A 13,924-nucleotide genomic window follows, 5' to 3' on the forward strand; every position below is an offset into this window, starting at 1 on the left:
TAAATTAGAACCTGTGTAGAGTAGTGCAACCAAGGCTATGGAGTCTGGAAACCAAGCCTTTTGAGGAGCGCTTGAAGGAGCTGGGTATGTTTAGCCTGGGAAAGAGGAGGCTGACAGGTGATATGACAGCTGCCTTCAAATACCTGAAGGGCTGTCACAGGGAAGATGGAGCAAGCTCGCTTTCTCCTGCTCCGGAAGGTAGGACCCAAACCAATGGAGTCAAATGATAAGAAACCAGATTCCGACTAAACATTAGGAACAGCTTTCTGACAGCAGTGGGCTCTCATTTCTTGGAGGTTTATAAGCAGAGGTTGGGTAGCCACCTGTCAGGGATGCTTTAGTGAGATTCCTGCACTGTAGGGGGTTAGTCTAGAGGACCCTTGGGGATCCCTTACAACAATTGTTGTTGTTGTTTAGTCGTGTCCGCCTCTTCGTGACCCCCTGGACCAGAGCACGCCAGGCACTCCTGTCTTCCACTGCCTCCCACAGTTTGGTCAGACTCATGTTCGTAGCTTCGAGAACACTGTCCAACCATCTCATCCTCTGTCATCCCCTTCTCCTTGTGCCCTCCATCTTTCCCAACATCAGGGTCTTTCCCAGGGAGTCTTCTCTTCTCATGAGATGGCCAAAGTATTGGAGCCTCAGCTTCAGGATCTGTCCTTCCAGTGAGCACTCAGGGCTGATTTCCTTCAGAATGGAGAGGTTTGATCTTCTTGCAGTCCATGGGACTCTCAAGAGTCTCCTCCAGCGCCAACAATACAATTCTCCAATTCTTACAACAATACAATTCTCCAGTTCTGTAATTCCACCTCTTCTGGGCTCGGATGCTCCTGTTTGGCTCCACAGGGACCATGGATTGGGTTCCGATTAGCACATCAGGTCTCCAAAAACTCCAGCCTCCTGCCCTCACGTCCTCCACCCCTTTGGGTCAGCCCCTCCGTTCCCTGTACTCATTACAGAGTCCACAGCCCCACGGGGCTTTCCCACTGCGTGTCTCCTTGAGAACTGAGCAGCGGAGGGGGAAGCGCAGGGGCGACGGCGAAAGCGGCAGCCTGTCAGGAGAAGTGACAAGCCTGATGAAGGGAGGAGAAGCCCAGGGGGAGCCGGTGTTAGCAGGCAGCAATGACACCAGTAATTGATTCCTGGCAGATTTCCCCTCTCGCCCCTGCCTGGCCAGCGAAGGAGAAAAAGACAAGGCTACGTGGGCAGCGCTGCTTGAGGCGCCGGGCGCCACAGATATGGCAGTGATTTGCATGTGTCAGCGTGTCGAGAGATGCCATCTGCAGGGCGGAAGTTTGGGAAAAGGCTGCTCTGTGCCCACGCGAGCTGCCTGGCACCGGACGTAAGGCGGCGGTTCACAGGGGTAGGTTGGCAAGCAGCCGTTCAACCGGTGCAGTTAGGGGTGCGGAAAGGCAACAGGGAGGGCACAGAAAGGGACGTGCGATGGCCGCATTGTGCTGAGACGCAGGGTCCTGGGTGCCAGTCACTAGGGGCAGTGTGGTGCAGTGGTCAGAGCGTCAGACTTGGAAGACCAGGATTCGAATCCCCACTCAGCCATGGGTTAACCCATCAGTCACTCTCTGCCTAACCTCCCTTGCAGGGTTGTTGTGAGGATGCAACTGGGAGAAAGAGGCGACATGTATGGCACATCTTGAGCTCTTAGAAGGAAAGGGTAGGATATAAATGTAGTAAATGATAAAACACTCCCTGTCCCTCAAGCGAAAGGGTGAGTGGGGGAAAAGCTACTGCCAATGTCAAGGTCGGATTTTCATGTTTCTTCCAGAGAACCAGATTTTGCCGGCCGTTGTGGATATCTGGAAAGATATCTGAACAAAGGACCAATGAAGGCAGAAGCAAAAGGTGGGGACAGAAGTAACATTTCATGCATGGGCTGAGGTGGGCTGGATGCTCCTTCACTGCTCTGAAGACACAAGACATTTTCTTCTGTCCTGTTGGGAGTGGTGGGAACAAATGGTTTCTGCAGTTTGTGTGTGTGTGTGTGTGTGTGTGTGGTGGGGCAAAGGATGGATATGGAGGGTAAGCTACTGGCTAGCACCTGTGAGGTAACCAACATCCTGTTGCTTCTCCCAAACCCAAGAGGAGTTTTGCAACTGTTTTTCCAGTAGTGGTGTTTTTTGAAGGTTTTAAAGTGACTGATGGCAGAAGACAAAACCAGGCTCACACCACAGGTGAAGAGCGCAGAGAAAGGGTTGTAGTTCATGGGTGGAGCATAGGAAGGCTCCAGGTTCAAACCTTGGCAGGACTGGGAGGAAATCGCCTCTGGCACCCTGAAGAGCCACTGCCAATCTGTGAAGAGACAATATTGGCCAAGAGGGACCAAGAGTCCTGTGTTGCTAGCCCACTGTGACCACTTTTAAGACTATTACTTCTGTCTTCAGTCTGAGGACAGAAGTAATTTTGGTTCCACAGTAGACCCACTAGAAAACCTTTAGGGCCCAAGGAGGGAGGAGAGGACAATTGGATTGGAAATTCAGAAATGATTATCTTTTCCATTCACATTGTTGTTGAAACAGATCAGCTGCCGCTTTTTGCATCCGAAATTTCACATGAAAGTGGAGCTATAACCTGATCAGCATAATAGTGTTCCCCCTTGCAATGCTCTCCATCCTTCCGGGGTGCGGGGAGCCTGACACTGCTGCAATGAATCAGCCATTCAGACCACCGCCACTCTCATAGACTGGTTGGGGGGCAGAGGAATGGTGGGAGGAACCATTTGGGAAACCCCAAAGGGAAGAAGGCTCAGAGCCCGGGCAGTGGTGGTGGGATGATGAGTGGTCAGAGGGAGAAGACTGGGAAGAGAAGGTGTCAGCAGCAGAAGAGGTAACAGGGCTGAGTGAGTTAGGAGAGGCTGTGGCAGAGATGAGTCTGGCTGCTGGAGGGTCCCGGGTGTCTCCTCCTGCTGCTGTGACAAGCTCCCCTCCCACCTCCCAGGACCAGAAATGGGCTGAAACAGGCGGAGCAGAGGTTGTCTGCAAGCAGGTGCAGTCTCTGATTGCTTGGGAGAGGAGGGGGCTTTGATGGCTGTGTGGAGGTGGGGGCTTTCAGTCTCAGCAGCTGGTATTCATGGAGTAAGATCACCAGGAACGAGCTGCTCTGCTCATTAGGCCTGACACTCAACCAAGTCTGTGGAGCTTGTGTTTTTGTAAGAGAGATTTACTTCCAACGATTACTGACCAGCACACTCCTGTGACAACTGCCCTTAGCTCCTTGCCATCAACACCCCAAACGCCACCACAGCAGCCTGCTCAGATCCTTCAGGACCATCTTTATTTTTGCTCCTGTTTCTACACGTATCAAAAGGCACCGGGGCTGCTACAGAGTTTTTCCAAGGCCACTTGGCAAAGTGCTAGCTTGGTACTGCTCTGGTCTCGCTCGGGTCCCCCTCTGCGTGAGCTCACAGAGCCTTCCAAAGGACCAGTGTTGACGGGACGTCCCTGCAGGACGCAACAGTCTCCTCTTGGCCCGGACGGCTTTGCTGGGCCCCAGAAGCGGGGCTCGCGGTTGCCGCGCCCAGGAGTCCTCCAAGTGGGCCCAGTCTTTGGTGAAAGAGGAACCTGAGGCTGCCCGCGTCCAGTCCGGCAGGGCCCAGAGAGCAGCCCCAGCCTAACCTGCTGCCCGCCCTCACTTCTTGACACACCACACCGCTCTGGTGCCCTGCCACTCCCCAACCCTCGACCGTCACTGGGCATCGGCAAGCCAGCCAGCCACGGCTCGGGCCGACCTCACGCAGCACCCAACCTAGAGCTCAGTGCTGGTGACAGCGCTGACCCCGTGCACCAGCAGCGTGGGGCCCAGCCCTCGAGTGAGCACCTCCAGCTGCTGCAAGTACCTGCCGTAGAGGCTGGTGTCCGCTGGGGGGCGGGGCAAGTAGAGGAAGCGGACGGTGGGGGCGGAGCTCTGCTGGAGGATGAGCTGGTTGACGGCGCTCAGGTACTCGTCCGTCACTTGTGCCACGTTTCCGGGGAAGCTGAAGGCGTCGGTGTCGCTGGACATCTCCTGCTGGCGGTGCCAGTGGAGGGCCACTGCGCTGTCCCACAGCACCGTGTGAATGTCTGCCTGGATGCGCAGGTCCTTCAGGAGCTGGCGCAGCTTGTCCTCCTGGCCCCGGGGGCGGGCGCCGCTCTCCATGCAGAGGAAGAGGCGCAGGCGGGCGCGGCGCCAAGCACGGGCCATGGCCAGGACGCAGGCCATCTGCAGCAGGAAGAGGCTGCAGGTGTTCACGTAGTGGGCGCTGTCGGGCCGCAGCAGGTTGATGGGCCAGACGTCGATGAGGGGTTGGGCCCGCCACCCCAGCTCCTGTGGTGGCTTTAGCTCCTCGAAGGAGCGGGCCAGCAGCACGTTGCGCTGCATCTTCAGGGCGTCCGCGATGATGGCCACGTACTCCCGGGGAGAGAGGCACTTCTGCGTCCCCGACGTCCACGGCGGAGGGAAGTTCTGCCAGGCCACCTCTTCCCTGCTGCTGAAGGCCGGGTGCTGGGAGAGGCGGTCCTCCGAGGCCGTGTCGTCGTAGAAGCCCATAGCGATGGTGTTGGGCCTCATGCCTCCTGGGAGAGGGAGAGAGAGGCAAGGGAGTATTAGTTGGGTTTCCCAAACTCAGGTCGCCAGCTGTTCTTGGACTACAACTCCCATCGCCCCTAGCTAGCAGGACCAGTGGTCAGGGATGATGGGAACTGTAGTCCAAAACCAGCCAGAGACCCAAGTTTGGGAATCTCTGCTTTGCAGCATCTACATTGTTCTGCTTTCCTTCTTAATGCTATTGTGTCTATCATGAGCTGCTTTGAACGAAACTTCTGTTGCTGGAAAGCGGAATGAAAGTAGAATCAGTGTCTTAGCATTGTAGAGTTGGAAGGGACCCTGAGGGTCATCTAGTCCAACCCCCTGCTGCAGTGGAGGAATATTTCACCCAAGCTGGGACTCAAAATCCACAGTCAAGAGTCCCATGCTCTACCGACTGAGCCCAATCAAATCAAGGAGGAGGGGCTGAGCTGCAGCAACAAACAAGGTCAAGATTGGGGGTAGGTGGTTGGCAGTACAAGTTGCCCTCCCGACCCCTAACTCTTCAAAACAAAGGAATGAAAATGGATTGGTGGCCACTTCCGTCCTACAATTATATTTGACGCAGCCACAAAAATGAAGAAATATTGCTGTACTTCATTGTTCAGCCTTGTGGGGTTTAGGAACAGAGGCAACTTAGGCGTTTGGTTCAACTAGATCCATATTGCGGGGCAGGGAACCTTTTGAACTCTGTGGGCCAGATGTGGGTTGGTTTCGTGGACCAAGTTTGCAAGAGGGGTGGCTCGCCTGTCCATCAGCTGAGGTCACCATGGCAGCCAGGTGATTTCTCCAGGCGCTTTGAAGTCCTGAAGTTGGGACGTCAAAGCACCTTGCAGACAGCAAAGTACGCCCTTCCCACCACCAGAAAGCATGCCTGAATCTCATGTGTACTATTTATTAAATTTGTATACTACCCTTCATTCTTAGATCTGAGGGTGGTTTGCAGCATAAAAATACAAGATAAAAACATGAAATTCATAACAAAAAAACAAAACAGTAACCCCCTTCCCAAAATGTATTTATTTGAAGCATTTATTCACACACAGCCTGCCACTACAGCTCACAAAAATCAGTTCTGAGATGGCCTGCCCCCAATTCCTCCTCAGCTGCCCAGTTCTCTGGCCCAAACAGAAAGGGATACTCACCCAAGCCAGAGATGAAGAGCAGCTGCTGGGTGCCATGTCTGACGGAGTCCGAAAGCGTCAGGTTGACGAAGGCCTTGATGTTCAGCCTGTCCACAAGCTGCAGCCACGAGTCAGACTGGTGCGGCAAGGGGTCAGAAGGCAGGGAGTCTAAGAGAGAAAGGAGAGGGTCAGCCGGCCGGCGTTCCGTTGGACCTCCAGAGCAAAGCCCATGGTGGGAGGAGACCTAGGCTAGCCCTTGCATAAGCAGGGACACTTTCACACATATGGAGGGGACATGCATGTGGAGGGACCTCCCTATAAGTCTATCAACCGGGGGAAACAACTTTAAGAGACAGCTGCAGAAGGCATCAGAATTCAATCTGTTGCTGGACTCTCTCAACCAAATCAGCCCCAGCCAGAATGGCAGTGGTCAGGGATAATGATACCGGAGATTCCAGCATCTTTTGGGTCACCAGTTACCCTAGCCTAACACACACACACACATATCCATGGCTATAGTTTCTCCAACACCTTACTGGAACCCATTCCCCATCACTCACAGAGTTCCCAATTTCATAGAATCATCTTGTGAACTGCCTTGAGATATTTTGATGAAGGGCGGTATATTATTATTATTATTATTATTATTATTATTATTATTATTATTATTATCATCATCATCATCATCATCATCTCAACTAGGGCCAGGGCCTTTTCAGTACTGGCCCTGACTTGGTGGAACGCTCTGTCACAAGAGACTAGGGCCCTGTGGGACTTGACATCTTTCTGCAGGGCCTGCAAGACAGAGCTGTTCCGCCTGGCCTTTGGTTGGGACTCAGTCTGACCCTTATGTTTCCCTCCCCTTAAGGTCTTGATCTATGGGATCCTTTTAAAATGAGGCTGCATTTTAAATAGCATCTTAACCTGTATTTTAAATTGGTCCCCCCCCATTATGTTTTTACTGTAATTTTCCTGGTGTTGGCCGCCCTGAGCCTGGCTCTGGCTGGGGAGGGCGGGGTATAAATTATTATTATAATTATTATTATGCAAAAGACCACAAGGATCATATAGCCCAACCCCCTGCAATGCACGAATCATTCGCCCTACATTGGGGCTTGAACCCAGAACCCTGAGATGAAGAGTCTCAAGCGCTACAGACTGAGCCAACCCAGGAACACCAGGGGTGCCAACTTGAATAAAATATTGCAGGGGCCCAGGTAAGCCCCGCCCCACATAATCAATCCCATGATGCAATGCATACACACCATTTGAATGGGAATGCCCATCAACTTTGTGGGGGCCCGGCCCCCTCAAATATTTTATTGTGGGGGTTGAAGCCCCCATGGCCCCTAGAAGTTGGCTCCTATGATTCATGTGCAGTACTGTTGCGGGCACACACTACCACTCGTGTTTGCCAGACACACCTCACTTCTCTCGGGCAACATTCACACAACCTGACTGCTGACCGATAACACGTTGGTATCGTGCTGCCTTCTTCCTTTCCTGCTATGGCCCTTCTCGCCAACCAAGCACAGCCCTATCTGCCCCCCCCCCCCTTGGACCATAAAGAAGGCTGGTCACTGAAGAATTGATGCTTTTGAATTATGGTGCTGGAGGAGACTCTTGAGAGTCCCATGGACTGCAAGAAGATCAAACACATCCATTCTTAAGGAAATCAGCCCTGAGTGCTCACTGGAAGGACAGATCCTGAAGCTGAGGCTCCAAGACTTTGGCCACCTCATGAGAAGAGAAGACTCCCTGGAAAAGACCCTGATGTTGGGAAAGATGGAGGGCACAAGGAGAAGGGGACGACAGAGGACGAGATGGTGGGACAGTGTTCTCGAAGCTATGAACATGAGTTTGACCAAATTGCAGGAGGCAGTGGAAGACAGGAGTGCCTGGCGTTCTCTGGTCCATGGGGTCACGAAGAGTCAGACATGACTAAACGACTAAACAACAACAATCTGCCCCTAGGCCTCATGTGCTGACGCTTCCCAAAGCGCATGAGCAGTTGGGATGTCCAGGAACACTCCGTAACACCTCAGTCGAGAGCTGCAAAGGTCCCAAAAGCTGCAATTCGCATTCTTGGCTTCTTTTACGCCATGCCTCTGATTCAGGGGAATGAAGTGACAATGCCACTGTAATTCAAGTATAAACCTACATATTCCACACTTTTAAGATGAGATATCGTTCGCGACTCTGCAATCCACCATTTATATGCCCTAAAAGATAATGGAAAGCTCTCCCCGCACAGCTCTCTTTAAAATTCACCGTTTCAGAGAATTCTGTGTCACGTGTGTGTTGTGACGATGGACTTGCGCCTCACCAAACCAAAGAACGGTTCGTTTCTCCCTCTGCCACAAAGTTCCCCAATGCGGGTGGAAGAAGCAGCTTCTGACAGTGCTTGGAGCTCACAAGCGCATTCGCAGAGTGTCTTCACACCTGGCACCAAGTTCACCTCCTATCCATCCAAAGACCCAGGAATCCTTTCTCATTGATTCACTGCAACTAAGCTGCCGTACTTTATCTCTCAGATTTGCCCTATAATTCTGGTCTGATCTCTCTCTCTCTCTCTCTAGGTGTGGTTGAAAAATGAAATTAACCATCTTCCTCTTTCTACTTTCCCCTCTTTTCAGCGGGAGGGGGAAAAAATCCATTAGTCACCATGGAAACCAGAACAGCTCTGGGAGGGGCCCGTTTGCGGCCTTCACAAAAGCAGCTGAGAAATCAATTTGCAGTACAAAGGACAGCAGGCAGGTAGAAGTGGGAGCCTGGGCAGGCGGCACACAGACCCAGGTGCGCTTGCGAATGCTTTTGGCTGGAGCATCCGTGCAGCATGAGGAGCGCTGCGCTGGTGAACACGTGTTCACCGGAAGGGGCACGTGCTCACAACTGAGAGTAAGCAGAAAGGCCGAATCTGAGACATCAACTCTTGCAGCAAACTTGCACTCTGGGAGACTCAAACTTCTCAACCAGAGGCTGCTCACCTGGTGGGGCAGAACTTCCGCTCCAGCCTCCAGCCAGGTGAGTTTCTATAGTTTAACTGGAAGGGGACAGGTGAGCAAACCAATGGAGCCAAAACCAGTATTCCTGCTTATGTTTTTGTAGGGCACTGGGCTCCCTGCCGCCTCACCCCACCCAGGAAATGACAGCCATGCATTTGGCAGGAAAATCTGCTGAGCCATCCATTGAACGGCCTCGGTCCAGTATACCTGAAGGAGCGTCTCCACCCCCATCGTTCTGCCCGGACATTGAGGTCCAGCGCCGAGGGCCTTCTGGCGGTTCCCTCCCTGCAAGAAGCCAAGTTACAGGGAACCAGACAGAGGGCCTTCTCAGTGGTGGCACCCGCCCTGTGCAAGGCCCTCCCACCAGATGTCAAAGAGAAAAACAACTACCAGACTTTTAGAAGACATCTGAAGGCAGCCCTGTTTAGGGAAGCTCTTAATGTTTAATAGACTATTGTATTTTAATATTCTGTCGAAAGCCGCCCAGAGTGGCTGGGGAAACTCAGCCAGATGGGCGGGGTATAAATAAATTATTGTTATTATTGTTATTATTATTGGCTTAAGAACATAGGAAGAGCCGGCTGGATCAGGCCAACGGCCCTTCTAGTCCAGCATCCTGTTCTGACAGTGGCCAACCTGAAGCCCCAATAGGAAATCTCCAAGCAGGATCCGAACACAAGACCCCTCTCTTCTCCTGTGGTATTCAGATGCATTGGCACCTCTGCCCGTGGAGGCAAAGCATGGTCATTCTGGCTAGGAGCCATCCATAGCCCTCTCCTCCTCCTTTAATTTGACCAATCCTCTTTCAAAGCCATCTAGGCCAGAGGCCATCATTGCTGCCTGCGGGAAGGAGTTCCATAGTTCAACTAAGTGCTGTGTGAATAAATATTTCCTCTGCCCTGATTCTTCCAACGTTCAGCTTCAATGGGCGTCCGCAAGTTTTATCCATCCACTTTCTCCAGGCCACACATGATTTCACAAACCTCTACCCTCTTGATTCTCCCTCGCCTTTTTCTCTAAACTGAAAAGTCCCAAATGCTTCAACCTTTCTTCATGAGAGCCACTCCACCCCCTCAATCCTTTCGGCTGCCCTTTTCCAAACTTTTCCCAACTCTACAATGTTGTTTTTGAGGCCAGGCAACCGGGCATGTTCGTTTAGTCCTTGATAAAGTATTTGATCAAGTCATCTATCTGATTAAGCTACTGAATATTGCAGCCCTAAAATGAAACCTACTAAAACCTCCAGCCTGGTTCCAGTTTATCAGAAAAACTATTTTCTCTATTTTCATTAACAAACAGAGAATAGCTCTGGGCCATGGGTAGGCAAACTAAGGCCCGGGGGCTGGATCCGGCCCAATCGCCTTCTCAATCTGGCCTGGAAATTGGTCTGGAAATTGGCGTGTTTTTACATGAGTAGAATGTGTCCTTTTATTTAAAATGCTTATCTGGGTTATTTGTGGGGCCTGCCTGCTGTTTTTACAGAAGTAAAATGTGTGCTTTTATTTAAAGGGCATTTCTGGGTTATTTGTGGGGCATAGGAATTCGTTCATCCCCCCCCCTCCAAAAAAATATAGTCTGGCCCACCACATGGTCTGAGGGACAGTGAACCGGCCCTCAGCAAGACTGCATCTTTCAGTGTGCTGGCTGGCTGGGGTTGCTGGGAGTCAGAGCCCGGCAACATATAGAGGTCCATGGTTTCCTCCTCCCTCCCATCGCACAATACAAGGAGAAGACTTGTAGCTTAGAGCATCTGCTTTCTATGCACAAGGTCAATCCCCGGCCTATCAATCCCTGAGCTGAAGCGGATTTGGGGCAGCGTGACTGCTCCCCCCCCCCCCCCAGGTGCAGGGACTCCTTCCCAGAGGCTAGCAAGCTTTGGGCTTTGGGAAGGAGGCATGAGGGCCCTGGCAGGGTCCCAAAGACCTCCTTCCTCCTTCCCAGAGCCCACTTAGCGCTTGCCCAGCTTTGGGAAGTAGGAAGGGCTCTGGGACCCAGCCAGAGCCTCACGCCTCCTTCCCCAGGCCATAGCTGTCAACACAGATTTGAAAATAAGGGACCAGCAGCCTCGAAAAGAAGGGATCAGCAGCCAAAATAAGGGATTTTGGCTTAGCTTATACATAAACCTGCCACTGATGGAGCCATGCTGCTTTGGCTGCGACTGACTGTGTTTTGCAGGGGGTTGGACTAGATGATCCTAAGGGTCTACAACTCCCACCAAAGAAGAGGGGCAGACAAAACTGATGAACGACGTCGAGATGGCAAAGCTTACAGGCAGAATTAGGAACCAGGAAGAGGACCTCTTTAATAAAGAATGGGGAAAGTTTATAATTTAGTTGAAAAGCTATTGTCAAGAGTTACATACATTGGTAGGATTGACAGAAAACTTATAGTAAAAATTTGAACTATGGATGGAGAGATGATTTATAAAAATAGAGTTAGGAAAGGGATGCAGAGGGGGAAATCACTACATTAAGATGCTGCACTGGTTGGAGGGGATGCTAAGCAGCACGTCAGGGCTGCCGTCGTCCTGGGGCGAGGAGTTCCATCGGCCCTTCCCCGCCCGAGAGAGAGGGAGGGAGAAAGAGAGACTCTCGCCCACACCACCCGCGAGCCCGGCATGAGGCAGTTGCGGTGCCGCGGCGGCCACTGAAGCACTGCCCTTCTGCATCCCTCCCCATCCCCTCCTCTTCCTCCTCCCTCAGGCCGCCTCCTCAGCCACCGCCTCCGGCTTCCCCTGGCAGCGTGGCAGAAGTCTCGCAAGAGAGGGGCTGCCTGCCCGCCCGCTGCCACCCGTCTCCTCACAATGCGCCCCTGAGGGGGAAAAGGGAGAGACGGAGACGTGGCAGCCCATGTGCGCGCACTCTCTCACGGAGGAGGACCCCAAGCCGCTGCTTCCCTCCTGAGCCGGGTGAGCATGAAACCCAGGAAATTTAAGGGACATCATCAATCCGGGACAGCAGCGGGACACGGCACTGGGATAAGGGAGTTTCCCGCCAAATAAGGGACGGTTGACAGCTATGTCCCAGGCCTGGCGCCTTGCTTGGCTGGAGCAAGGGCTGGGGAAGGGGGTGTCAAATCTTGGCCACACACAGGGTGCCATATTACCGAGGTCCTCCCTGCCCAGGAGAGCCGCTGAAGGTCTCCAAGCTAGGTGGGTGGGTGGTACAACTCAGTCCGAGGCAGCTTCCTATGAGCCTTCTCCCTGGGGCACAGGGTTGCATCTCTCCAGAGGACTTGGGGGGTCACCCGGCTGGCCTCCCGCTGCCCCCTTACCCAAGTCATCCAGCTCCACGTGGCCAAGCACATACAAGCCGCTCTTTTTGAGGTCGTTGATGAAGCTGATGAGCTGCAGGGACGTCCGCGGGTTCCGGACCATCAGCAGCACCTGCGGCCGCCAGAACTTGACGTGCTCCTTGCGGATGTCCAACATCAGCAGATACTTGCGGACCTGGGAGGGGGGAGAGAGAGAGAATTTAACACTTGTAAAAAAGCCTGAAGCATTTTTGTTTGGGATTGTAGGAAAAGACCTGCCAACAGATGCTTCAGGTTACAGATGCTTCAGGTTATAGACTCCGCTAACTCAGAAATATTACCTCAGGTTCAGAACTTTGCTTCAGGGTGAGAACAGAAATCGTGTGGCAGCAGGAGGCCCCATTAGCCAAAGTGGTACCTCAGGTTAAGAACAGTTTCAGGTTAAGAACAGACCTCCGGAACGAATTAAGTTTTTAACCCAAGGTACCACTGTAGTAGGCTTCTCACTGACCGCAGTATGATTAGCTCAGCAATGGAAGAACCAGACTGATATAACCCTAAATGTATGGGAAAATAATATCTGGGATACAGCAGTGTCTGGCCATCTCACCAGACACAGAAGGGCAATTAGAGGCATAACGAATAGAAACACAGACCCCCTTCTTTAAATATGTTAATGACCAATATCAAGATCTTATATCAAACACTCAATATTCTCAGCGGAGAGGTTACGTTAAGCAACGTGTTTGAATGTTGAATGTGTAAGTGTATGTCTAGAGACAACGGATGAAACAAACATCATTAGCTGTACTGCTGGATAAGTTTTTAATGATTTTTGTATTTGTATAAAAACTAATGAAAATTTGTGGGGGGTTTTTTTTGTGTGTGTGTGTGTGTGTGTTTTAAAAGGCAGACCGATGCCAAAGCATCTGAGGTGGCGGTGGAGGGAGCCCCCTCCTCAAAGCCCCATGTTTCTACAGCTAAGCAAGGAGGCAGTTTAGCCGCAGCTTCCTTGGGCCCATGTGGATTTGGTGCTCCTCACTGGCTGATGTAGAGAGGAAGAATAATAGCAGAGTGCCATCGATGTGCACAGCGCTTTGTGCATAATACAGAAAAGGACAGGTCTCTGAGCTGAGGAGAATACGTTCTACAATCCGACACAAGGCGATGGGGTGGTAGGAGGCCAAACAACTCAGTGATTATCCTCATGGGTAACATCCTGTCAATATTACGGAGGATTTCGCCACAGGTCGGGTGCGGTTGTGTGGCAAAATGTGTGCCTGAAAGTGTGACAAAACGGTCGCCCGTATCTGTCATATCAAAGTGATGTGCGAAATCCGGTTAGTCTTATTTGAGTCACCCTTGTCAGCGAATATCCAGCAAACACCACACAGGATTTTACCGAACATGAGGCGCATACGTCTGGAAATGCAAGGAACTCCTTTGAGAGGTTCCCCTCAAAACTCTCCCACTTTTCCTTGAAAAGAAGCGCTTTGCCTGAGGCGCCACAGGATTTGCTTTTTAAGAAATTCATTTTGAGACCAAAGCTTGTCCTCCGAGCGGAGCAACGTCCGTCTCCGGCTTACGCCACCTCTTCCCGCCCCTGGGGAAGGAGGTGCGCACTCCCGCCACAGCCGGCCAGGCTTGAAGCAGGAGAGCCAGATGGGGAACGCGAGAGGAACGCAGCACCTGCCTGTCAGCGCCCCAGATTGGCAGCAGGAGGGTTCCGCCTCAGCGCCCCACTGCCCACGCTGCGCTGAGGGGATAATGGGAGGGTGGCAGACGCTGACAGCGCCATATGCCGGCGGTTCCGCCTTGAGAAGCGGGCGGCGCTCGGAGCTCCCTCTGCTCCCAGTCAACGGAGGCGTCTTGGCTCCGAGGCTGGTGGGATGAGTGGGCAGGTCCTGCGAGAAGCCTTAGCGAGCTCTGGCGCCATCTGGGATGTTAGTTTCGTGGAAAAGGGTGAAG

At 52.4% G+C, this 13,924-nt stretch overlaps 1 protein-coding gene across 1 annotated transcript in view; it reads right to left on the reverse strand.

The window, feature by feature from the left end:
* Positions 1-3,266: 3,266 nt before the first annotated feature.
* Positions 3,267-13,924, reverse strand: part of LOC114598106 (solute carrier family 12 member 9-like) — a 103,914-nt gene continuing 93,256 nt past the window's right edge. Inside the window, exons 11-13 of the mRNA XM_028731794.2 lie at positions 11,978-12,152; positions 5,721-5,867; positions 3,267-4,565 (exon numbers count right to left, since the gene is read on the reverse strand). Of these exons, the coding sequence (XP_028587627.2) occupies positions 3,760-4,565; positions 5,721-5,867; positions 11,978-12,152 (1,128 nt within the window). The 3' untranslated portion in view covers positions 3,267-3,759. The remainder of the gene's footprint in view (positions 4,566-5,720; positions 5,868-11,977; positions 12,153-13,924) is intronic.

This window comes from Podarcis muralis, chromosome 6 (genome assembly GCF_964188315.1).
Source record: "Podarcis muralis chromosome 6, rPodMur119.hap1.1, whole genome shotgun sequence".
NCBI classification, from domain to species: domain Eukaryota; kingdom Metazoa; phylum Chordata; class Lepidosauria; order Squamata; family Lacertidae; genus Podarcis; species Podarcis muralis.